The following is a 24,775-nucleotide window of genomic DNA, read 5'->3' on the forward strand; positions in this document are numbered from 1 at the left end:
CATTCACATCCTCTTCTACTGGCACACCTCAACACTTCTCCAGAGAAGGAATCAAAATTCGAAACTAATTACCCCCACCAGTCGTGCTAGTGAGGTGTTCAAATATATGGTCATGACACTGTGGTTTCAAAACTTATCTTAACAATTTACTAAACATTGTCATTTCAAATATACACAATAGCTTTCACAATTTAAATCAAACATCATAAAAATACTATAATCCAATATTTCACATTATTCAAAATATTATGCAAAAGATGATTATAAAAGTATATGTTGTGCACAAACCTCAAACGAGTCGCCTGTTGGCCTTGACTCGACTCCTCGGGTTCTGTCCCGGTATTCTTTTCCACTGAAACACTAAATTTTCCAATGTTTCAGTACTAAAACTTAAAATAAATCCAAAATAAACTTAACTTCACATTTACCTAGCTCTAACGTGTTAAATTCGACGTTCTCGAAATTTTTGTGTTTCGGGTTACTATTCACTGCACTATTCAAGTCAAATTATTGACTTTCTAAGGCTTAATAGGTATGGGAACTCCAAATTCACCCACATACCACATTTTGGTCACCAAACTTGTTGGTTTTGGTCATTTGTTTAAAGCTTAGGTCATTTTGGCAAAATTGCCAATTTTCAGTTTTGGTTCTCCGAAGTTGCACTGTTTCATTGGTCAGTCTACTGTTGGAATTTGATAAAACTTCCTTCATAGAAAATGTTCCTTATTGTCTTAAGTGTATTCTCATTTTTGGATCACCTCAATCGGAGTTTTGTAGCTCAAGTTATGGCCAAATTAAGTTTACTATTCACGTGCACTGTTCATACTGCATTTTTGGGTTACAGCGATTTTGGTCCAACTTTGGTCGATAATTTGATTAAGTTAAGTTCATAATTTGGTCTAACTTTCTTCATATGAAATGTTCTACTATGTCTTAGGTTTCCATCGGTTCAAGAATCGCCTAAATCGAGTTTTCTAGAGGAGTTATAGCCATCCAAACATTGCTGCTCAAATGGAAATTAAATCTCGATCAGATAAATTTCACTTTGCTCAATGATTTGATTAGGTTAGTGACATAATTTGGATTGGTGTCCTTCATGAAAGTTTTAGATCTATATCTTATCTAATTACGGTTAAAATTTCAGATCAATTTGATCTACCTAGCTCGAGTTATGACCAAATGAACAGTTACTGTTCATTTGATCAGTTTGGTGCAGGGGCAGCCTGCTATCAATTCACTTTGGTCAATTGTTTCACCAAGTTTTGGTCAGTTTTTGGCCATGGTTCCTTAATGAAAATTGTGCTCTTTTATGTCTATTTACATCTCCAATTGGTGGCATATCCATTAGGTTTGTAAAATTTGAGTTTTGGTCCTTCAAAGTAGGTTTAGTCATGCTGCCAGCAGCATAACCATTGACCTACGAATTTGGCTTAATTTTCTACCATTCCCACACAACTTATTTGGTCATAATTGACCATTATTTCACTTCAAAATAGGTCCAACATGCCATTTATGCATTTCTCTAAATTTTGCCTCAAAACCCTAAGTCCAAAACCCTAATCTCACTACTTTGTTACCATTAACAATTTCAATGCCTATATACATGCTTCTTTAACTCTATCAAGCTCATATACACCTTAAAGTCCATCAAATTCATGCACACACATCAAAACCCTAGCTAGATGAGTTTTGCTTTAATCCTTCAACAATTAATTTATTTTCATTTTAAGCATAATTCTAAATTAATTGAACTATAAACACATTTAATTCAACTAGAATTTCAAGTTTAGCTTACTAACCTTTCATTGAATTTTCAATCTTCAAATCTTTCACTTTCTCTCAATTCTTCTCTTTCTAATCTTCCTTTCAAGACTTGCTTATAATTTTTCTTCAAGAAAATTAAAGGATTTATGGTGGAATTAGTGTTTAGAAAGCTTAAAAATAAGCTTTCATGGAGGAAAATTTGAGAGAGAGAACTTGGTAGAGAGGGAGACGGCAATGGAAGGGAAGAAGGCCAAAATGACTTTTTTTTTCTTTTAATTTATTAGTTTCATATGTATTTTCACTTAATTTACTTGGTCAATTATGGTAGGAAAATTAAAAATCAATTGTGACATCATTTTGATGTCATAAAGTAATGTAATTAGCTTTTTCTTTTTTTTTTTTTCATTTATCTATTAGTTCTTTAATTTAATTCCCGATTCCGAAATTTTCTTTTCTACGATTTTATTTGTGATTAGGTTAGGAGTCGACTCTAGGGTCAATTGACCAAATTGCCCCTCGCGGTTCATCCGGTTTGCAAATAATCCAATATTTCTTAGGCTCACGACCTAATTATTTGGTAGCTTAACGCTTCTTTTCATGATTTTCTCTTTTCCATTGTGTTCACAAGGGTCCTAAGGACCGCAGCGTCACTTTTTACGGTTCGAAATTTGAGTTTAAAACGACTTCGTAGTCATTCCCGAGGAGGTCACTCATCGTTGTGACTCTCGGCTTGTTTAACCTCTTATGTTTTGTTTTTCTTATTTATAGTTAACTAATTAAACATTACTAATTATTTGTGTTTATGGGTTCTCAAGTTGTCTTAGGTGTGGCTCTAATCCCAATAATTGTCCGACCACACCCACCGAACAATGAAATCTACCGGAGCTAGGCAGCAGGGTGTTACAATTCTCCCCCTTAAATAAATTTTGTCTCAAATTTTTACACAGTATCAATCTACGAGCAGTGTGGGTGTTGTCTCCTCATGTCCTCCTCTCGTTCCCAAGTAGCTTCTTGGCCCGAATGATGGTTCCACAGCACTTTTACCAATGGTATCTGCTTGTTTCGTAGCTGCTTCACCTTATAAGCCAGAATTTGTATGGGCTCTTCTTCATATGTGAGGTCTGGATTCACTTCAATTTCTTCTACTGATAGTACATGAGATGGGTCTGATCGATACCTCTTCAACATCGATACATGGAAGACATTATGTATCTTTTCCAACTCTGGAGGTAGTGCCAACCGATATGCCAAAGGACCCACTCTTTCCAGAACCTCATATGGCCCGATAAAACGAGGACTTAGTTTCCCCTTCCTGCCGAATCTCATAATCCTCTTCCAAGGAGAAACTTTGAGGAAAACTTTCTCACCCACTGCATCGAATATCTCTTCTCTTGAGATCAATGTAGGACTTCCGATGCGATGCAGTCTTAAGTCGACCTCTGATCACCCTGATCTTCTCCTCAGTCTGCTGAACAATTTCTGGTCCAATCATCTTTCTTTCACCTACGTCATCCCAACACAACGGGGTTCTATATTTTCTGCCATACAAAGCTTCATATGGAGGCATCCCAATGCTTGACTGGTAGCTGTTGTTGTAAGCAAACTCAATCAAAGGCAAGTGCGTATCCCAACTACCCTCAAACTCAATCACACAAGCCCGTAGCATGTCCTCCAAGATCTGAATTACTCTCTCAGACTGGCCATCTGTCTGTGGGTGGAATGCAATACTAAAGTTCAATCTAGTTCCTAGGCTCTCTGAAGACTACCCCAGAATCTAGAAGTGAACCTAGGATCTCTGTCTGATATGACAGATACTGGCACTCCATGTAGTCTCACAATCTCATCAATGTATAACTTGGCCAATCTTTCTAAACTGTAGTCCATCCAAACTGGCAGAAAATGAGCAGACTTAGTTAGTCTGTCAACAATGACCCAAACTGCATCATGACTCTTCTGTGTCCTCGGAAGTACCATTACAAAATCCATCGTTATTCTTTCCCATTTCCATTCTGGTACTGGTAGTGGATGCAACAACCCAGCGGGTACTTGATGCTCTGCCTTTACTTGCTGACAAGTTAGGCATTTGGATACAAACTCTGCCACATCTCTTTTCATACCCATCCACCAGTAATGCTCCTTTAGCCCTCTATACATTTTTGTGCCACCAGGGTGCATGGCAAAAGGAGACTCATGTGCTTCCTTCAAAATGATCTGCCTCAAATCAACATCATTAGGAACACATATTACGCCTAGTGTAGCAATAGACCATCATCTCTCGATTGAGAATTACGGTTTCTTGCCTGTCGGACTTCTTCCATCAACTTCGATACTTGATCATTACGAGCGACCATTCTTATCGATCAATCAACACTGGCTGTACATGCCATGCAACCGCTGCCCCTCATCATTAATCTCTAAACTGGCATGTAATGATCTCAACTCATGTACCAAAGACAAAGGAGTAACCCGTAAACTTGCCATAGTCTTGCGACTTAAGGCGTCAGCCACAACATTAGCTTTCCCTGGCTGATAGTCTATCAGACTGTCATAGTCTTTTATCAACTCTAACTATCTCCTCTGTCTCAAATTCAGCTCTTTTTGGGTGCCCAAATACTTCAAACTCTTATGATCTGTGTAGATGTAGCACTTCTCCCCATACAAATAATGTCTCCAGATCTTAAGAGCAAACACAATGGCTGCAAGCTCCAAATCATGTGTAGGATAATTCCTCTCATGCGGTTTTAGCTGGCGTGATGCATAAGCAATGACATTTCGATCTTGCATCAACACACAACCTAACCCATTGTGAGAAGCATCGCTATAAATTGTATACTCTTTACCCGGAGTAGGTAAAGTCAGGACTGGAGCCTCTGTCAAACATCTTTTCAACTCATCAAAACTTTGCTGGCATTTGTCCGTCCACTGAAATTTCACATCTTTTCTAAGCAGCTTAGTCAATGGAGATGCCAACATGGAGAATCTCTTCACAAATCGACGGTAGTATCCAGCTAAACCCAGAAAACTACGAATTTCTGTGACATTTCTGGGTGGCCTCCAATTAAGGACAGCTTCAATCTTACTTGGATCTACCTTGATACCCTCTTCTGATACTACATGCCCCAAGAAAGATATTTCCTTCAGCCAAAATTCACACTTCGATAATTTGGCATATAGCTGTTTCTCCCTCAAAATCTGCAGTACAATCCGCATATGTCTATCATGCTCTTCTACATTCCTCGAATAGACCAATATATCATCTATGAATACCACAACAAACTGGTCGAGATATGGTCTGAAAATAGTATTCATCAGATCCATAAAAGCAGCCGGAGCATTAGTTAACCCGAATGGCATGACTAGGAATTCATAATGGCCATAGCGGGTTCTGAAGATAGTTTTAGGAATACTTTGTTCTTGTACTTTCAGCTGATAATAACCTGATCTCAGGTCAATTTTAGAGAACACAGCTGCACCCCTCAACTGATCAAACAAGTCATCAATGCGGGGCAATGGATATCTATTCTTTATCGTCACCTTATTCAATTGTCGGTAATCAATGCATAAACGGAGAGTGCCATCCTTCTTCTTTACGAACAACACTGGCGCTCCCCAAGGTGACACACTAGGGCGAATAAAGCCCTTGTCAAGCAATTCTTGCAACTGCACTTTCAACTCTTTCAATTCTGCAGGTGCCATTCTATATGGCGTTATGGAGATTGGGTCCACACCAGGCATAACATCAATCTCAAACTGCACCTCTCTTTCTGGAGGTAATCCCGGCAATTCATCAGGAAACACATCCGGAAAGTCACATACCGTAGGGATGTCCCTTAGTGCTGGACTCCCCACCTGGGTGTCTATCACATGTGCCAAGTATGCTTCACACCCCTTTCTGATCATTATTCTGGCTAGTGCAATTAAATGATGTTTGATGGCGATAAATGCCTCTCCCGTGTATTACCACATCACCATATAAAGGGAGACCAAAAGTAGTATCTTGATCTGATCAATCATGGCGTGATGCCTGGCTAACCAATCCATGCCCAAGATGATATCATACTCTCTGAAGGGCATTTCAATCAAGTCGGACAGGAAAACATGTCCTTGGATCACCAAAGGACAGTCTCTATAAATTCCGTTGACCCGAACCTCTTGTCCTAATGGACTAGTTACTAGCACTTCAAAACCCATTTGCACAAAATGGAACAGCAAGTGAACTGACTATGCTAGCACTAACATATGAATGGGTTGAACCCGGATCAAACAATACAAATACATCTTGACCAAAGATAGAGAATGTACCAGCTACCACATCAGAAGTCTCAGCTTCTTCTCGCTGTTTCATTGCGTAGATTCTGGTTGAAGCACTTCCTTATGCTGATTGACCAACTATGCCCCGATCGTCAAGTAGTGCCTCTACCGCCGGGACTCAATAGATCCTCGGCAGAGTAGGAGCCGGCTATATCTCGGAGCACTAGTACAGTCTTTAGCTATATGGCCCTTGCCTCCACAGTTAAAACAGGCTCCAGTGACCCAATAGCATTTCCCCCCATGAATCTTGCCACAAGTCTCACAGGGGCGGGCAGAATGTGAACCCTCGATCGGCCACTGACCTAGGGGTCTCTGTCCGAGAATCGCCTCTACTAAATCTTCCACCTCGACCCTTTGGGTCCACTAAACTTCTTTCTCTTTCCGAGGTAGCACTAACTCTGTTCAACCGATTTTTCCCCCTTGTCTTTTTAATTTCTCGACTTTTTCCTTCATTGGGTTTGCTTCAACTCTCTCGGTTCAAGTGCTTGAGACATAAGTTCTGAGAAGTTGCTGTGTCGAAATCCCACAACTTGCATCCTTATGCTAGGCTTCAAACCCGTTTCAAATCTCTTGCATCTTGCTTTACTGGTAGTAAGGAGACTCTTCGCATAGTGACTCAGGCGGGAGAACTCCCTCTCATACTCTGCCACTGATCGATTTCCTTGTTTCAAACTAAAAAATTCTTGCAATTTCTGATCAACATATGCGTCTGGGATGTATTTAGAACTCTCTGATGAAGTCATCCCAGGTTAGCACTGGTGGTTCTGCCAAGCTGTGGGGGATGGTCTTCCACCAATCATATGCATCCCCTTGCAGTAGCGACACAGAATATTCGAACTTCAACTCATCTGGGCAATGCAATTTCTTAAATACTCTGTCCATTCTTTCAAGCCATTTGCTGCCTCTAAAGGGTCCATCAGACTTAAATTCTGCCCCATACTTCAATAATTTATCATATGCGTCTGGAGGCGTGGTTGTGTCACAGTGGTTGGGGTGGAGCTTGAGCAGCATACCCCGACCATTTCTTTGAAACATCGCGACCATCTGTGCGTAAAATCTGCGGCATTTGTGGGGCTAGTGCTGCTGACCCACTGACATTCGGTAAAGCTGGGGCTTCTCCTTGTGCCTCAGCTTCAACAAACTGCTCGACTGAGCGATCCCCTTCTTCCATTTCAGTCTGAAGTTAGGGTATCTCCTGAACAAGTAACACATGGAGATTTCCCTCCGTTAGTTCATATTCATGATGTAATACACTGTATGTAACAATTATGGACATTGAGCAGTTGTACTTAACAAGAAAGACACAAATTTATATGTTAAAACATACTTCAAAATTTTGCTCTGATACCACTAAAACATGTCACACCTTACCCCTCTGTAAGGCATAACATGATCCCGTAGAATACCTAATGAACTACCGAACTTTACCTACCGATAACTCATTAAGTACCCTACAAGGGATTTTAAAACAATTTTCTTATTTTTGATAAGTGGTGAGCATTTTCTAACAGGCATTTAAAACATTTAGTTAAATTTAAAACTAGTTAATATTTTTGGTCCATTTTAGTTTTCCGCAAATTTTATAGACATTTTGACAGAGTTTCCTCTGTATTTTGAGAAAACCGTTCTTCAAATACCTGTAAAAAGCACTTCTAAAAGTTTTTCTCAACCACTACTTCGGTTTCACAATCAAACTCAATCAATTTCTCAAAATTCACAAGTTCAATAGTTCTCAAAATACTGTCAATCAATATTATACATATTTCATTAAAAACAAAATAATTTATACACAACCTTACAAATTTATATCAAAAGAAACACAAACTAAACTTTATTACAAACTTCATACAAATTTGTGTACAAGCTGCTCAAGACCCATTTTTACATGTCCATACATTTATGTGCAATATATACATCAAAAGAAGTATTTACAGTTAGGGTATAAATTATACTCGAAGACTTCAAAGCAGAACGATCCTCAATTCTCAAGACTCACGCTGCTCCTCTAGTCTCTGATTCTGACAAAGAATAAAGCTATCACGAGTACTAGGACTCGATGGTGCACAATATACTAAAATAATCTTTATGCAAAACTTAAAGCACATTCATTCAAAAATTTGGCTAAACATGAAAATTAAATACAATAATGCATTGTAAGATTTTACATGTAAACCAAATTCATTTCAAAGTATCAAAACACATTTCATAAAACCCACAGTTAGATCACGCCATTCGAAACAAATAGAATCTCAATAGCCAGAGGCTAAAGAGAAATCACATGAATCTCAATAGCCAGAGGCTAAAGAGAAATCATATCACAGGCTAGCTAGCTCAAGTATATGGATATCCATTCACATCCTCTTCTACTGGCACACCTCAACACTTCTCCAGAGAAGGAATCAAAATTCGAAACTAATTACCCCCACCAGTCGTGCTAGTGAGGTGTTCAAATATATGGTCATGACACTGTGGTTTCAAAACTTATCTTAACAATTTGCTAAACATTGTCATTTCAAATATACACAATAACTTTCACAATTTAAATCAAACATCATAAAAATACTATAATCCAATATTTCACATTATTCAAAACATTATGCAAAAGATGATTATAAAAGTATATGTTGTGCACAAACCTCAAACGAGTCGCCTGTTGGCCTTGACTCGACTCCTCGGGTTCTGTCCCAGATTCTTTCCACTGAAACACGAAATTTTCCAATGTTTCAGTACTAAAACTTAAAATAAATCCAAAATAAACTTAACTTCACATTTACCTAGCTCTAACGTGTTAAATTCGACGTTCTCGAAATTTTTGTGTTTCGGGTTACTATTCACTGCACTATTCAAGTCAAATTATTGACTTTCTAAGGCTTAATAGGTATGGGAACTCCAACTTCACCCACATACCACATTTTGGTCACCAAACTTGTTGGTTTTGGTCATTTATTTAAAGCTTAGGTCATTTTGGCAAAATTGCCAATTTTCGCTTTGGTTCTCCAGTTGCACTGTTTCATTGGTTGGTCTACTGTTGGAATTTGACAAAACTTCCTTCATAGAAAATGTTCCTTATTGTCTTAAGTGTATTCTCATTTTTGGATCACCTCAATCGGAGTTTTGTAGCTCAAGTTATGGCTAAAATAAGTTTCTTCGCTCACGCAATCGCTCATACCGCATTTTTGGGTTCTGGCAGATTTTGGTCCAACTTTGGTCAGTAATTTGATTAAGTTAAGTTCATAATTTGGTCTAACTTTCTTCATATGAAATGTTCTACTATGTCTTAGGTTTCCATCGGTTCAAGAATCGCCTAAATCCGAGTTTTCTAGAGGGAGTTATAGCCATCCAAACATTGCTGCTCAAATGGAAATTCTGGAAATCTCAGTACAGTAAATTTCACTTTGCTCAATGATTTGATTAGGTTAATGACATAATTTGGATTGGTGTCCTTCATGAAAGTTTTAGATCTATATCTTATCTAATTATGGTTAAAATTTCAGATCAATTTGATCTACCTAGCTTGAGTTATGACCAAATGAACAGTTACTATTCATTTGGTCAGTTTGGTGCAGGGGCAGCCTGCTATCAATTCACTTTGGTCAATTGTTTCACCAAGTTTTGGTCAGTTTTTTGCCATGGTTCCTTAATGAAAATTGTGCTATTTTATGTCTATTTACATCTCCAATTGGTGGCATATCCATTAGGCTTGTAAAATTTGAGTTTTGGTCCTTCAAATTAGGTTTGGTCATGCTGCCAGCAGCATAACCATTGACCTACGAATTTGGCTTAATTTTCTACCATTCCCACACAACTTATTTGGTCATAATTGACCATTATTTCACTTCAAAATAGGTCCAATATGCCATTTATGCATTTCTCTAAATTTTGCCTCAGAACCCTAAGTCCAAAACCCTAATCTCACTACTTTGTTACCATTAACAATTTCAATGCCTATATACATGCTTCTTTAACTCTATCAAGCTCATATACACCTTAAAGTCCATCAAATTCATGCACACACATCAAAACCCTAGCTAGATGAGTTTTGCTTTAATCCTCCAACAATTAATTTATTTTCATTTTAAGCATAATTCTAAATTAATTGAACTATAAACACAATTAATTCAACTAGAATTTCAAGTTTAGCTTACTAACCTTTCTTTGAATTTTCAATCTTCAAATCTTTCACTTTCTCTCAATTCTTCTCTTTCTAATCTTCCTTTCAAGACTTACTTATAATTTTTCTTCAAGAAAATTAAAGGATTTATGGTGGAATTAGTGTTTAGAAAGCTTAAAAATAAGCTTTCATGGAGGAAAATTTGAGAGAGAGAACTTGGTAGAGAGGGAGACGGCAATGGAAGGGAAGAAGGCCAAAATGACTTTTTTTTCTTTTAATTTATTAGTTTCATATGTATTTTCATTTAATTGACTTGGTCAATTATGGTAGGAAAATTAAAAATCAATTGTGACATCATTTTGATGTCATAAAGTAATGTAATTAGCTTTTTCTTTTCTTTTTTTTTTTTTTCATTTATCTATTAGTTCTTTAATTTAATTCCCGATTCCGAAATTTTCTTTTCTCCAATTTTATTTGACAGTTAGGTCAGGAGTCAGCTCTCGGGGTCAATTGACCAAATTGCCCCTCGCCGGTTCATCCCGGTTTGCAAATAATCCAATATTTCTTCCGGCTCCCTGACCTAATTATTTGACCGCTTAACAGCTTCTTTTCGTGATTTTCTCTTTTCCATCGTGTTCATAAGGGTCCTAAGGACATGGCGTCACTTTTACAGAAATTTGAGTTTAAAATGACTTCGCAGTCTTTCCCGAGGAGGTCACTCATCGTTGTGACTCTCGGCTCGTTTAACCTCTTATGTTTGTTTTTCTTATTTATAGTTAACTAATTAAACATTACTAATTATTTGTGTTTATGGGTTCTCAAGTTGTCTTAGGTGTGGCTCTAATCCCAATAATTGTCCGGATCGACACCGGTCACCGGAACAGTGAAATCTACCAGGCTGGGCAACGGGGGTGTTACAGATCCCCTATGCAGCCCTCTTAATCCAACCTCTACTAGTGAGTGTCTTTCAAGCTGGACTTTCGCTTAATAACCCAAATGTGGGGTCCTAGCGAGTGTCTCTCAAGCCGTGTCTACCTCGACTTATCCATAAAGGACCGGGTCCCAGTGAGTGTCTCTCAAGCCGTGTCTACCCGTTCTGTCCATATCCAATACCATACCACACGCACGCCAACGCACACACACTGCTCTAAATTACCACAAACAATATCCATAACACTTCATCAATTTAAAATGCAATATAAATCATGCCTAGTATTTAACTACATAGATATATATTTATAAGTGATGCATGGGCATGCTTAAATATATAATAATATCGGAATTATAATTAAAATTAATATTTTACTCACATACTTAACCGTAGTCGCTACGGCTGCTGGGCAGAGGAGGAAGGTTGTCTCGGCTCATCTGACAATTTCATAGCAATTATTTAATATATTTGTTTCGATACAAGCTTGAAAAATACCAAAGACATCCTAGGTCATGCCAAAAATCCGGCAGAATCTCCCCTATACCTAGAACCTACCCAACTTACAAAATAGTTCAAAATACACTTATATATCCACAAATCTCACATCCACAACTCAATCACATCACATGGCCCTCCTGAACCCATCCAAACAATCAACAATCACAATGTGAAAAATTATAGTTTAGTCCTTATAATTAACCCCTTTTGCAAAAACTACCCATATGAGCTCTAAAAATTCTAAAACTTTGCCCCGCAGTCCTAAGCAATATTACTAAGCTAATGCAAAAGGAATTATAATTTTCTAAGCTACCACAAATATTTTATAGATTTTTAATTGAATTGAAGCACTAGATAATAAAAAAAAAAGTAAGGTTCGGGTTTACCTATGCCAATTCCGACTCTGGAGACGCGTCTGGGACGTCTGAAAATGGTGGGATAGCCTATAACCTCGACCCAATTCAGAGACTTTTTCGGTAGCCTGTCTGCTAGGCCCGAAATTGTAGACTCGAGCAACTGTTGAATTTCTGCGTATTGAAGGTACCTATGCGAAGCCCACAACACGGGGGTTAGTATATAATTTTTATGAAATTTTCTAAGCTCATTTAATATTCAGAAAAATACTGTGAAGTCTCGTGGGACCCACTTGTCGAAAAAATTTGAAATGGGTATTGCTGCGAATCTCTCGACGAGTGGAGTACTCCGATACTCTTGAATTTTTTGTGGGATTTACAGTTTTCGAGAAATCTAGCCCGAAAGTCGAAATGAGCTAAAACTTTCCGGATAAAAATTAAACAAGCTGCTCAATAGATTTTGATATTCTTGGTGTCTATGGAAAGCTCTCGAGATATATATGGGTTTGGACATAAGACTCGGTCCAATCGGTGGCCGGATCGGCCAGATTTTGGCCAGGAAGGTGAAACGGCGCGCGCGCACTGTGTGGGTTTCGCATGACGTTTCCGACTGCCTGAAGGCTTGCCGGCGGCATGGGAGGGACGGGGGAGGTGCGCCAGCGAGCTGGGGAGGTTGGGGCAGCTGCTGGCCGGAGAGGGGCGGAGGGAAGAGAGAGAAAACGAGGAGAGAAGAGGAGAGGTCGGGACGCGCAAGGGAAGGGAAGGGAAAAAGGAAAGGGCCAGTCAAACTCGGTCTGGTTCGATTCGGCCGGTCAGATTCATGATACAAAAATTTTAATTTTTACTCTACCTTAGGACCGAAAACGATGTCCAAAAATTCTAGAAAACTCAGAAAAATTCATAGAGTTCAAATATATTTTTAGTTTTGCCACGTGGTCTTTAAATTAATTTTTAAAAATATCAAAGTTTTATATTTTCGGAAAATCGAACCCGATTTCTAAAATTCAAAAAATTTCAAATAATTTTCTAAAATTTAAATAAAATAAAATATTAATATCTACCCATGAAATAATTAATTTAAAAATTATGGGTGTTATATTCTTTCCCCCTTACAGAAAATTCATCCTCAAATTTTTACACAAGGCAAAATAAAAGATCAGAATTACACATTGAATAAATAAGGTCACTTGCTACGCATGTCCCGCTCTGACTCCAAGGTGCACTCTTCCATTGACTAGCTCCTCCACAAAACCTTAACCATAGGGATCTGTTTTGATCTTAGCTGCCTCACTTAGTAGTCCACTATGGCTACAGGTTACTCCTCAAATGTCAAATCCTCCTTTAGCTCTACTATATCCGGCTGTAACATATGAAAAGGATCAGGTATGTATTTTCTGAGCATGGAAATATGAAATACCGAATGAACATGAGAAAGGTTGGTGGGTAACTCCAACTGATAGGCAATTGCTCCAACTCTATCAGTAACCTCAAAAGGTCCAATATACCGAGGTGCCAACTTGCCCTTCTTTCCAAATCTCATGACTCCCTTCATCGGAGAAACCTTCAGGAATACGTAATCCCCTACTGCAAACTCTACATCCCTCCGTCTGGGATCTGCATAACTCTTCTGCCTATTGAAAGCTATTTTCAATCGTTCCCTGATTAAAGAAACCATCTCTGAAGTTTACTACACTAGGTCTACATCATGCACCTTCGCTTCTCCGATTTTCGTCCAACACAGAGGAGACCTACACTTTCTGCCATATAGCGCCTCATAGGGTACCATCCCTATGCTGGAATGATAACTGTTATTGTAGGCAAACTCCACCAAGGGTAGTTGGTCATCCCATTGACCTCTAAAATCCAAAACACACATGCAAAATATGTCTTCCAGTGTTTGGATTTCGGACTGCCCGTCTGTCTGAGGGTATAAGGCAGTACTAAAGTTTAATTACGTGGCAAGTGCCTCTTGCAGCTTTCTCCAAAACCTAAAAGTGAACTGAGGCCCTCTATCAAATATTATGGAAATAGGAACTCCATGCAATCTGATTGTTTCTCGAACATAGAGCCGGGCATACTGTGCAACAGAATATGTGATTTTCACAGGCAAGAAATGAGCTGATTTAGTCAAACGATCTACAATTACCCATATCAAATTATATCCCCGCGTGGTACGAGGCAATCCAGTTACAAAATTTATAGCGATCATTTCCCACTTCCATTATGGGATAGAAAGCTCTTGCAGCTTCCCTGATGGCCTCTGGTGTTCAAACTTCACCTTCTGACAAGTTAAGCACTTGGACACAAAGTCTGTTATGTCTCTCTTCATGCCATTTTACTAGTAGCTATCTTTCATATCATGGTAAATTTTGGTGAAGCCTGGGTGGACATTGTACAGTATATAGTGTGCCTCTCGCATGATTTCATTTTTGAGATTATCCATGTCGGGCACACATATCCTGGAACCTTGCATAAGGGTGCCATCATTGGCAAATCCAAACTCACTACCTTTACCCTGCTGTACTCTTTTTATGATCTTCATCAATTGTTGGTCTCTGTGCTGGGAAACTCTAACTTTGTCTCGCAGGTTTGGTCTCATTGAAAAATGGACCAATAATACTACCTCATCTAAAAGATCTAAGATCAAACCTTGATCCATCAACTCATGTACTTCCTGAATCAACGGTCTCTTCTCCACTGATATGTGCGCCAAGCTGCCAGAAGATTTTTTGGTCAAAGCATCTGCTACTACATTGGCCTTCCCAGGGTGGTACTGGATGGTACAATTATAGTTCTTCAGAAGCTCCATCTATCTCCTCTATCTCAAATTTAAATCCCTCTGTTGGAATATGTACTTCAAACTCTTGTGGTCAGTGTATATCTCACACACTTCACCATATAGGTAGTGTCTCCAAATTTTTAGTGCAAAGACTACAGCCGCCATTTTCAAATCATGGGTGGGATAGTTCTGCTCATGCCTCCTTAGCTGCCTTGAAGCATAAGCCACTACTTTTTCATTCTGCATCAAAACACACCCTAAGCTAACTCTAGAGGCATCACAGTGCACGATATATCATTCACCACTCATCGGTAATGTCAACACAGAGGCGGTAGTTAGACACTCCTTAAGCTTCTGAAAGCTCTCCTCATAATCATCTGTCCAAATGAACGGAACATTCTTCCGAGTTAACTTAGTTAGGGGAGCTGCTGTCCTAGAGAAATCCTGTACAAAGCATTTATAGTAGCCAGCTAGGCCCAGAAAACTTCGCACCTCAGTGACTGTTGTAGGCCTAAGCCAAATAGTTACAGCCTCAATTTTCTTAGGATCCATTTCAATGCCTTTACTAGAAATCACGTGTCCCAAGAATGAGATGCTTTCTAGCCAAAATTCACATTTTGAAAATTTGGCATATAGTTGGTGCTCCCTCAAAGTCTGCAACACCATCCTCAAATGCCACACGTGTTCTTCCTCGGTTCGAGAGTATACCAAAATGTCATCTATGAATACGATGACAAAACGGTCCAGGAATAGCCTGAACACCTTGTTCATCAAGTCCATGAAGGCCGCTGGCGCATTAGTGAGTCCAAAAGACATCACCAAGAACTCATAATGACCATATCTTGTACTGAATGCTGTATTTGACACATCCTCATTCCTGATTCTCAGCTGATAGTAGCCTGATCGTAGGTGTATTTTGGAAAAGAATCTTGCCCCTTGGAGCTGATCAAACAGATCATCGATCCAAGGAAGTGGATATTTATTCTTCACAGTCACTTTATTCAGCTGTCTATAATCAATACACAACCTCAAGGACCCATCTTTCTTTCTCACAAATAGAATAGGCGCACCCCAGGGTGAAGTGCTCGGACGTATGAAACCCTTGTCCAAAAGCTCTTATAGTTGCTCCTTTAGCTCTTTCAATTCTGCTGGTGCCATCCTGTATGGCAGCATTAATATGGGGTTTGTACCCAGCACAACATTAATGTAGAATTCTCTTTCCCTTCCTGGTGGCAACCCTGGAAGCTCCTCAGGGAAGACATCCATAAATTTTATGACAACAGAAACATTTTCATTGTTAACACCTTCTACATATGTATCTTTCACCAATGCCAAATACCCTTGACATTCATGCCTCAACATTTTTCTAGCCCTAATTGCTGACACCAAGTTATATGGAGCCACGCTCCTGTCACAATCAAAGCTAAACTCTTCTACACCAGGTATATAAAAGTACACCTTTTTGTTCCTGCAGTCTAGAGTGGCATAATGAGTTACCAACCAATCCATTCCCAAAATTACATCGAAATCCATTACTGGTAGAGGAACCAAGTCTACTGGGAGGATCCTTCCATCCACTACTACTAGGCTACCCAGAAAAACTATATCCACATCTATGCTGTCACTAAGTGGGGTAGCTACAGACAAAGGGCATTCTAAAGTTGTAGGATTCCTACCCAATCTCATGGCAAAAACTGGGGAGACAAATGAGTGTGTAGCACCCAGATCTATCAAAACATGAGCCTCATAGGAATAAACTAGAAGAATACCTGCCACAACTACATTGGAAGCCTGAGCATCCTGGTGGGTCAAGGTGAAAACCCGAGCTTAACCCCTACCTTATATTGCAGAACTCTGAAATTGGCTTCTACCCCCTGACCTGCCTCTAAATCCACGTCCTCCTTGTCCTTGGCCTTGTTGGCCACTGAACTAACTGCCTGCCATGCTGGAAGCACCAGGATACAATTGACGAGGAACATTTACAACAAAACCTTGTGATCCCATATGTGGCTCGCTGAACACTGGACATTCTCTAACAAAGTGACCCTGCTGGCCACACCGGTAACATACTCCTGAACCCATCATACAAGGTCCTGAATGTCCTCTTCCACACTGCGTGCAAGGTACTAAGGAGGATCCTGAATCAGACCCATAACTGCTGTAACCCGAACTGTGACCACTGCTGGATCCGTACCCTGGTCTGAATCCTCAAGATTTATGTTTAAAACCACCCTTCTTATTGCTTCTACCTCTTCCTCTGTAATGACTTTGATCGCTACTATTCGTGGTGTAGGGAACACCTGAAGAACCCTTGGTTCTATTATTCTTTCCTCTTCCACTGTCATCTCCTGTATAACTGATTTCAATCTGTCGTGCTCGATCAACTACCACATCGAAAGACTGATCAGACATCATGGCCAGGTTTGCATACCTCCTGTCCAACCCCTTTAGGAACCTCTTTACCTTCATACTTTCTATAGCCACTGCTGTAGGGGCATGCCTACTCAGTTCCAAAAATTCTGTAGCATATTCATCTACGGATTTACCATTATGCCTTAAGGCCTCAAAGGCCCACTGCTTTTGATCTCTAAAGCTTTCTAGCACAAACCTGTTGATAAACAGTTCCATAAACTGGGTCCAAGATAATCTCTCAATATGAGGTAGTATGTAGTTTGTCATCTACTGCTTGGCACTGGCCTCAATACATGCTGTACACACTCTACCAATCTCCTGTCAGTTAATTGCAGTTCCACTCCTACACATGCAGGAGTCCAAAAATCGATAAGCATCATCAGTCACATCATAAGTACCAGGCACTAACTTCTTGAAATTAATTATTTATTTATAAGGTTCTCCTCTTGGTGTGGTGGGTTGCTACTGTTGGGGAGGGTGGACCATATACTGTGCCATCATATCGATGGTTCTCTACAATCCAGCTAAGGTAGCTGCCATTGGGTCTATGGGACCCTGAGCCATAAAAGACTATTCCTGAACTGGTAGCAGCTGCTCTTCTACTTGAGTAGCTCTAGGTCTCTTGCCCCGCCTCCTTAGGGCAGGTGCCTCATCCTATACCGACACCTCGTTTGGCACATCCCGTTCTGGTGCAGTGGCAACTCTTCTGCTTCTACGCATTTTTCTGAAAATCGGCAGTATTAGCCCACAAAAATTCAAAACGGCATGTTACACAGATCTATAGACTCATATTTACACACAATTATATAGAACATAAATTAGAAGCAAAGATGATAATGCAAGGATGAATGTGGACCCTATTCTCCGTATGTGACTTCTATTAGACTCTTCCCAAAACTTTAGACATATTTTCCCTATGAATCTGGAGATACCACATTTGTCACAACCCAACCTATGGGCCGGACCGGTACTAGGACCTGGGCTAGCCTAAGGCCCTCAAGGCCCGTAGTAAGCCTAACTATTCCTCAACCCAATTCTAATGCCCATTTGGGCTCAATTTCAAGAATTCAACCGGACAGAGTCCGGCCATAAAATGGACCATTCAACAGGGAGTTTTTGACTCATCCGACCTGTAAATACAGTATATAATAAATTTGGAAGCTCAGCTCACCCTCCACATAATCAAAATGCCACAACTCAAATGGGAGCTCAGCTCCCTAATTCAATACCATCATGCATATAGTTAATAATTTTACAAGTCCAACATAACTTTTATAATACAGGCCTAAAATAAAAATAAGTATTTTTAGCACATGCGGAGTCTAAAATTTAACTCAATTGGATAAAATACATTAAATATTATTAATGGACCTGCGAAGAAGAAGAGCAGGTTAGCCATAATAAATAATCCTCCTATAGTATGAAAAAATAGATGAACAGGAGTGAGCGTTCGACTCAGAGAGTAAAATATTAATTTTAACCGTAATCTCTATAGCTATCTAAAGCTAATGCACCCTGTGGAGTGAAATACAACATCATCAAAATTTTTATACAATTCATATCATAATAACAAAAAGGCAATTTGGAGCACTCACACACCCAACACTGTCAAGTAATACATATATGGGAGCTGATCTCATGTACAACCCTCTTAATCCAACCTCTGCCAGCAAGTGTCTCTCAAGCCGGACTTTCGCTTAATAATCCAAATGCGGGATCCCAAAGAATGTCTCTCAAGCCGTGTCTATCCCGACTTATCCATAAAGGACCAGGTCCCAGCAAGTGTCTCTCAAGCCGTGTCTACCCATCCTGTCCATATCCAATACCATACCACATGTATGCCAATGCACACACACTGCTCCAAATTACCACAAACAATATCCATAACACTTCATCAATTTAAAATGCAATATAAATCATGCCTAGTATTTAACTATATATATATATATATATATGATGCATGGGCATGCTTAAACATATAATAATATCGAAATTATAATTAAAATTAATATTTTACTCACAGACTTAACCAAAGTTACTGCGGTGGTTGGGCAGAGGAGGAAGGCTGTCCCGGCTTACCTAACAATTTGATAGCAATTATTTAATATATTTGACTCGATACAAGCTTGAAAAAGATCAAAGACACCCTAGGTTATGCCAAGAATCTGGCAGAGCCTCCCCTATACCTAGGACCTACCCAACCTGTAAAAGGGCTCAAAATACACTTCTATATCTACAAATCTCACATCCACAACTCAATCACATTACATGGCCTGTCCTGGGCCCATCCAAACAATCAACAATCACAATGTGAAAAATTACAGTTTAGTCCTTATAATTAACCTCTTTTGCAAAAACTATCCATATGAGCTCTAAAAATTCTAAAACTTTGCTCCGCAGTCCTTAGCAATATTATTAAGCTAATGCAAAAGGAATTATAATTTTATAAGCTACCACGAATATCTTATAGATTTTTAATCAAATTCAAGCACTAGATAATTAAGAAAAAGTAAGATTCGGGTTTATCTATGCCGATTCTGACCCTGGAGACGCGTTCGGGACGTCTGAAAACAGTGGGATAGCCTATAACATCGACCTAATTCGAAGACTTTTTCGGTAGCCTGTCTGCTGACCCGAAATTGCAGATGCAAGCAACTATTGAATTTCCTCGAATTGAAGGTACCTACGCGAAGCCCACAACACGGGGGGTTAATATATAATTTTTATGGAATTTTCTAAACTCATTTAATGTTCGAAAAAATACTGTGAAGTCTCGTGGGTATTGCTGCGAAGTTCTCGATAAGTGAAGCACTCCGGTACTCTCGAATTTTTTGTGGGGTTTACGGTTTTCAATAAATCTAGCCCGAAAAGTCAAAATGGGCTAAAACTTTCCAAACAAAAATTGAACAAACCGCTAAATGGATTTTAGTGTTCTTGGTGCCTATGGAAAGCTCTCGAGGTATATATGGGTTTTGACATAAGACCCGATCCAATCGGTGGCTGGATCGGCCAGATTTTAGCCGGGAAGGCGAAATGGTGCGTGCGCAATAGGTGGAGGCTTGCCGACGGCAAGGGAGTGGCGGGGGAGGTGCGCTGGCGAGCTGGGGAGGTTAGAGCGGCGGCTGGCAGGTGAGGGGTGAAGGGAAGAGAGAGAAAACGAGGAGTTCCGGTCCGATTCAAATGGTCAAACCCGGTCCAGTTCGATTCGGTCGGTCCTATTCAAGATACAAAAATTTGAATTTTTACTTTGCCTTGGGATCGAAAATGAGGCCCAAAAATTTCGAAAAAATTATAGAAAACTCAGAAAAATTCGTAGAGTCCAAATATATTTTTAGTTTTGCCACGTGGTCTTTAAATTAATTTTTAAAAATTATCAAAATTTTATATTTTTGAAATATCGAACCAGATTTCTAAGATCCAAAAAATCTTAAATAATTTCCTAAAATTTAAATAAAATAAAATATTAAATCTACCCATAAATAATTAATTTAAAAATTAGGGGTGTTACAGAACCTAATAACCATTAATCAATGAAATAAACAATTTTTATATATAAAATTATATATAATTCATAAATTCCTTATAAAATAAATCAATTCAAAAATCAATTCGGTTCGATTTGAATATATAAAATTACTATTCAGTTCGGTTCAATTTAATTGATTTTTTTCTCTTCAAAATCGAACCGAACCAAAATAATCAAAATTTTTATAATATAAAACCAAACCAAATTAAACTGAATTAAATTATTTTAAAAATCAAATCGAATTACTGAATTAAAGAGACTCAATTCGATTTATTCGATTTGAACCAAATAATGCTCACCCCCGAATAATAAACATGTACATATTATACTGGGCTGGGCTCTACTCTCGTTTTCAATCTGATTTCACTCACATAGGCCTAGGTTCTCATAGTCCAAGGCCCGTTTCCTTGAAAAGAAAATCAACTAAAACCCGCATCTGTCTGTCGCCGCTCGCCACCTTTACGTTAGAAGAATTAAAACCCTAGCTTCTCCATTGCTCCTGCCACACTAGTCCGAGCTCTGCTTTGCTCTTTGCGTGGCCGTCGCGAGTAAACTTTTCTTCCTCCATTTTCGATTATAAAGAATTTTTTTTTTTTCAATCAATGGGTTTTCATGTCTTCTTCCTCTGTTTTGGCAAGAATCGCCAGCAACCATGTTGAAGGCAAAAACCCCCAAGAAAGGAAGGATCAAGCGCGAGCTCGAAAAACGCGCTCCAAAACTTGTGAGCTAAACAACCCTTTACTTTTATTTCTTTTTTCCGTTTGTTTCCCTTGAAAATTAAGCTGTAAAAGGGGCTTTTTCCCGTAATTGTTTGTGTTTGTTTGTTGTGTCTGCAGGTTGAAACTGGGAAGAAGACCCTGATACTTCAAGGTACAAAGATGAGTCGTGTATTGAATGCTGTTTTGGCAGATTTGTATCATCTAAAGAGAGAGAGTGCCATCAGATATACCCGCAAGAATGATAATATAAGGCCATTTGAGAGCGGCGGCGAATCTTCCTTGGAGTTCTTTTCTCAAAAAACGGACTGCAGCATTTTTTTGGTGAGTTCTTCGGCTCATGTGGGCTTTACTCAGTTTCGGCAATGTTGGTTCTTCAGTTCATTTTATATTGCAACATGTTAGCGGCTGAGAAGCAAGAGCATTTTCTATTTTATACTATCTTCTGCTTTCTTTGATCTAGCTTAAGGACATAAATTATTTACTGTTGAATGCCTGTTGTTATCTTCTTGCGTTTAAAAAATTGAGCTGCTGCTTTCTTTGCATTTTGCACTTTTATGCAATGGAAATGCTGTTTAGTAAGTGCTACCTCACATCAAAACTAACAACACCCAAGTACTTTTTTTTTTTTCATTCTTTCTATTATTGAATTTGTTATTGCATCAATTACTGAAACACATCCTATGGCTTGTATTTTGCAGTATGGTTCCACCTCAAAGAAACGGCCCGACAATCTTGTAATAGGGCGAACCTATGATCACCACATATATGATCTTGTAGAAGTAGGGGTTGAAAATTTTAAACCCATATCATCATTTACATATGACAAGAAAGTAGCTCCACATGTGGGTTCTAAACCTTTCATTGCTTTTCTTGGAGAAGGATTTGAAAGTGTAGATGAGTTGAAACATTTGAAGGAGGTTTTGCTTGATCTCCTGAGGGGAGAGGTACACGTCTCTGCCAGCATTTTGCAATTTAAGTTCTGAACTTTGAAAGACTACCTATAGAAGCATGATTCTGATTTATGCAGGTGGTGGAAAACTTGAACCTTACTGGTTTGGATCGTGCATATGTATGTACAGCTGTTTCTTCAAATCGGGTATTCCTTACTCATTGTGCAATAAGGCTAAAAAAGTCTGGCACAATAGTTCCTCATGTTGAACTGGTAGAAGTTGGGCCTTCCATGGATTTGGTAGCTCGTCGTCATCGTCTTCCTAATGAAAGCCTAAGGAAAGAAGCCATGAAAACAGCTAAAGATCGGCCCAAGAAGAAGGTTGATTGACTAGGCTCCCCTTCTATTTTCTTTCAGAATGAAATAACATTTCACTGACTAGAGTCTTGTGTTTCTGCTTGCAGATTAAAAATGTTAGTGCAGATGCCATACAAGGGAAGGTTGGAAAGATTTATATTCCTGATCAGAAGGTAAGGAAACTATTATTTATTTGGGGAGATGTGGGGCGGGTAACCTGTTACCATGTTAGTAAGGTAGCCTCTCTCTATCTGGCTATAAACCTGCTTTCATTGTATTGCCATAGCCTCGCTTCACTATTAATCTCTCTTCACACACACGCCCACACACGCACATATATATATGGGATTAAGGGTTCTATACCTTATTCATCAAATAATTGTTATTGTTATTGCAGTCTGCATATTGTATTTGCTTGCATGAGATTTGATAATGATCTTTTTGCATTTAGATTGGAGATATGGCACTACCTAACAAATCAAAAGGAGTGAAGAGAGAGCGTCGAGAAGCAAAGATGAAGAATGGGAATAAAGAGCGTGCTTCAAAAAAGCAGAAGGAAGATTCTGAATAAATCATTTTGACTTGCGGGCTACATCTATACTTATTCGCTGTTGCTCTTCCTCTAAAAATTTTCTTTTGCATTGTAGCATTCTGATGAAATTGAAATCAAGGGAGAAGTGTAGGTATAAGAGGCGTGAGATTTCTTTACTTGCTTCGCTATACATTTGTTTGCTCATGAAATTTTAGTTACTCTCAGAAATATAATGCTTCAAGTCACAAATGCTAAAGAATAGTGTTAGCAGGTTCATTTTTGTGCATGTGCCTTGTAGTTGAGAACTTTTTAACCCTGCTCCCAGTGTTAATACGTCTGCTATTTTCACCTGGGATCTATTACCATCTTGTGTTCAGATTGAAAAATTTACAGCTTGTCATTGCTTCTTGTGATTGGAGCTCAAGTTTTCATCTCAAGCCTGTTTTGTCATGAGACTCTATTTTGCTTATCGTGTTGTCAAAATAAATAAATAAAGGAGGAAAAGAATTTCATTTTGTAGGATGGAATACTGTGGTTAGGTTGCGCACTTGTGGTACTAGTTCTCTTGGTGATGTCCCTATATCTCTGTTAGCTGAAAATTTAAACAGAAACAATAAAACTCCGGTACTTCCCATGATCCACTCTGCAAACTGCCGGATTTGCAAATACTTTGTCTTGTCACTGAGATTTTTCCTTAAAATTAAGCTGGTTTTAAGTGTGCTTTTTGTTTTTCAAATTTTCAAACATCCACATTTTTTTTTTGTTTTTCTTCAAATTGTGACAACTTATTATGTTCTTCAATGTGTCATTCAAAAGTTACGGACCTCCTTTGATATTTCACGTCTTCACTGATGCCATATTGAAAATAATGCTACAATTTGCTAATATAAAATAATTTGAACGAACAAGAGCTGATTTTACTACAACTTGCTTAGTTCCTTAGATAAAAAAATCTAGCATCTATTATGCTCTTCAAGATCAAACTTTTTTACTGAGACAAAGGACTTGGGTATGACATATCCCACAATCACACGGGATAAAACAAACTTGAACGATACAAAGGGAAAGCTTCCTCAAGGATACTGCACTAAATCAGCAATTTCACAGATGTACATGAAGATTGAAGCTGAACACATGCTTGCTCAAAGCAAAGTTCCAATTTCGTAGGATGCATACTCCACAGAAGAAATGTAGCTTAACGCGAAGAAATGAAGGCCGTCTAAGACGCTAGTTGACATGGCTGAAATAGTTACGATCCCTAAGAATGCAAGGGTATAGATTATCATAGAACAAAGTACTGTGACGTAGCAGTACACTAATTGAGATCATTAATGCATGATTATCAAAGTAACAAGGAAACACCAATGAAATAGTAATTGCAGCTCAAATTGTGTCGCTTCAGTGTTGGCTAAGTGGCAGATACAGAAACTAAGATAAAAAGAATATGCCTCTAATTTACGCTAAAATACTTGTCCTGCACCATAAAATTGTTAAATTCACGGCAAGAATTCTTCAACATCTGCACTAAGCCAATTAAGTAAATATATTCGACAGTAGTAACACAACGTTACACAACAGCATTAAAACTTCCAC

At 38.8% G+C, this 24,775-nt stretch overlaps 1 protein-coding gene across 1 annotated transcript; it reads left to right on the forward strand.

Moving 5' to 3' along the window:
- The first annotated feature begins 21,079 nt into the window (after positions 1-21,079).
- On the forward strand, positions 21,080-23,619 carry LOC110638575 (ribosome production factor 2 homolog). The gene is made up of 7 exons (XM_058147442.1): positions 21,080-21,232; positions 21,322-21,406; positions 21,522-21,725; positions 22,103-22,348; positions 22,432-22,674; positions 22,758-22,823; positions 23,102-23,619. The coding sequence occupies exons 2-7, from the start codon at positions 21,338-21,340 to the stop codon at positions 23,219-23,221; spliced, it is 948 nt and encodes a 315-aa protein (XP_058003425.1). The 5' UTR covers positions 21,080-21,232; positions 21,322-21,337; the 3' UTR covers positions 23,222-23,619.
- The last annotated feature ends 1,156 nt before the right edge of the window (positions 23,620-24,775 follow it).

Source organism: Hevea brasiliensis, chromosome 5, assembly GCF_030052815.1.
Source record: "Hevea brasiliensis isolate MT/VB/25A 57/8 chromosome 5, ASM3005281v1, whole genome shotgun sequence".
Taxonomy (NCBI): domain Eukaryota; kingdom Viridiplantae; phylum Streptophyta; class Magnoliopsida; order Malpighiales; family Euphorbiaceae; genus Hevea; species Hevea brasiliensis.

Bases quoted from the DNA above. Each gene is read 5' to 3' on its own strand.
- LOC110638575 (XM_058147442.1), top strand. From the start codon at position 21,338: ATGTTGAAGGCAAAAACCCCCAAGAAAGGAAGGATCAAGCGCGAGCTC. The intron at 21,407-21,521 runs GTGAGCTAAACA...TTGTGTCTGCAG, and splicing joins AAAAACGCGCTCCAAAACTT to GTTGAAACTGGGAAGAAGAC. The intron at 22,675-22,757 runs GTTGATTGACTA...TTCTGCTTGCAG, and splicing joins AAGATCGGCCCAAGAAGAAG to ATTAAAAATGTTAGTGCAGA.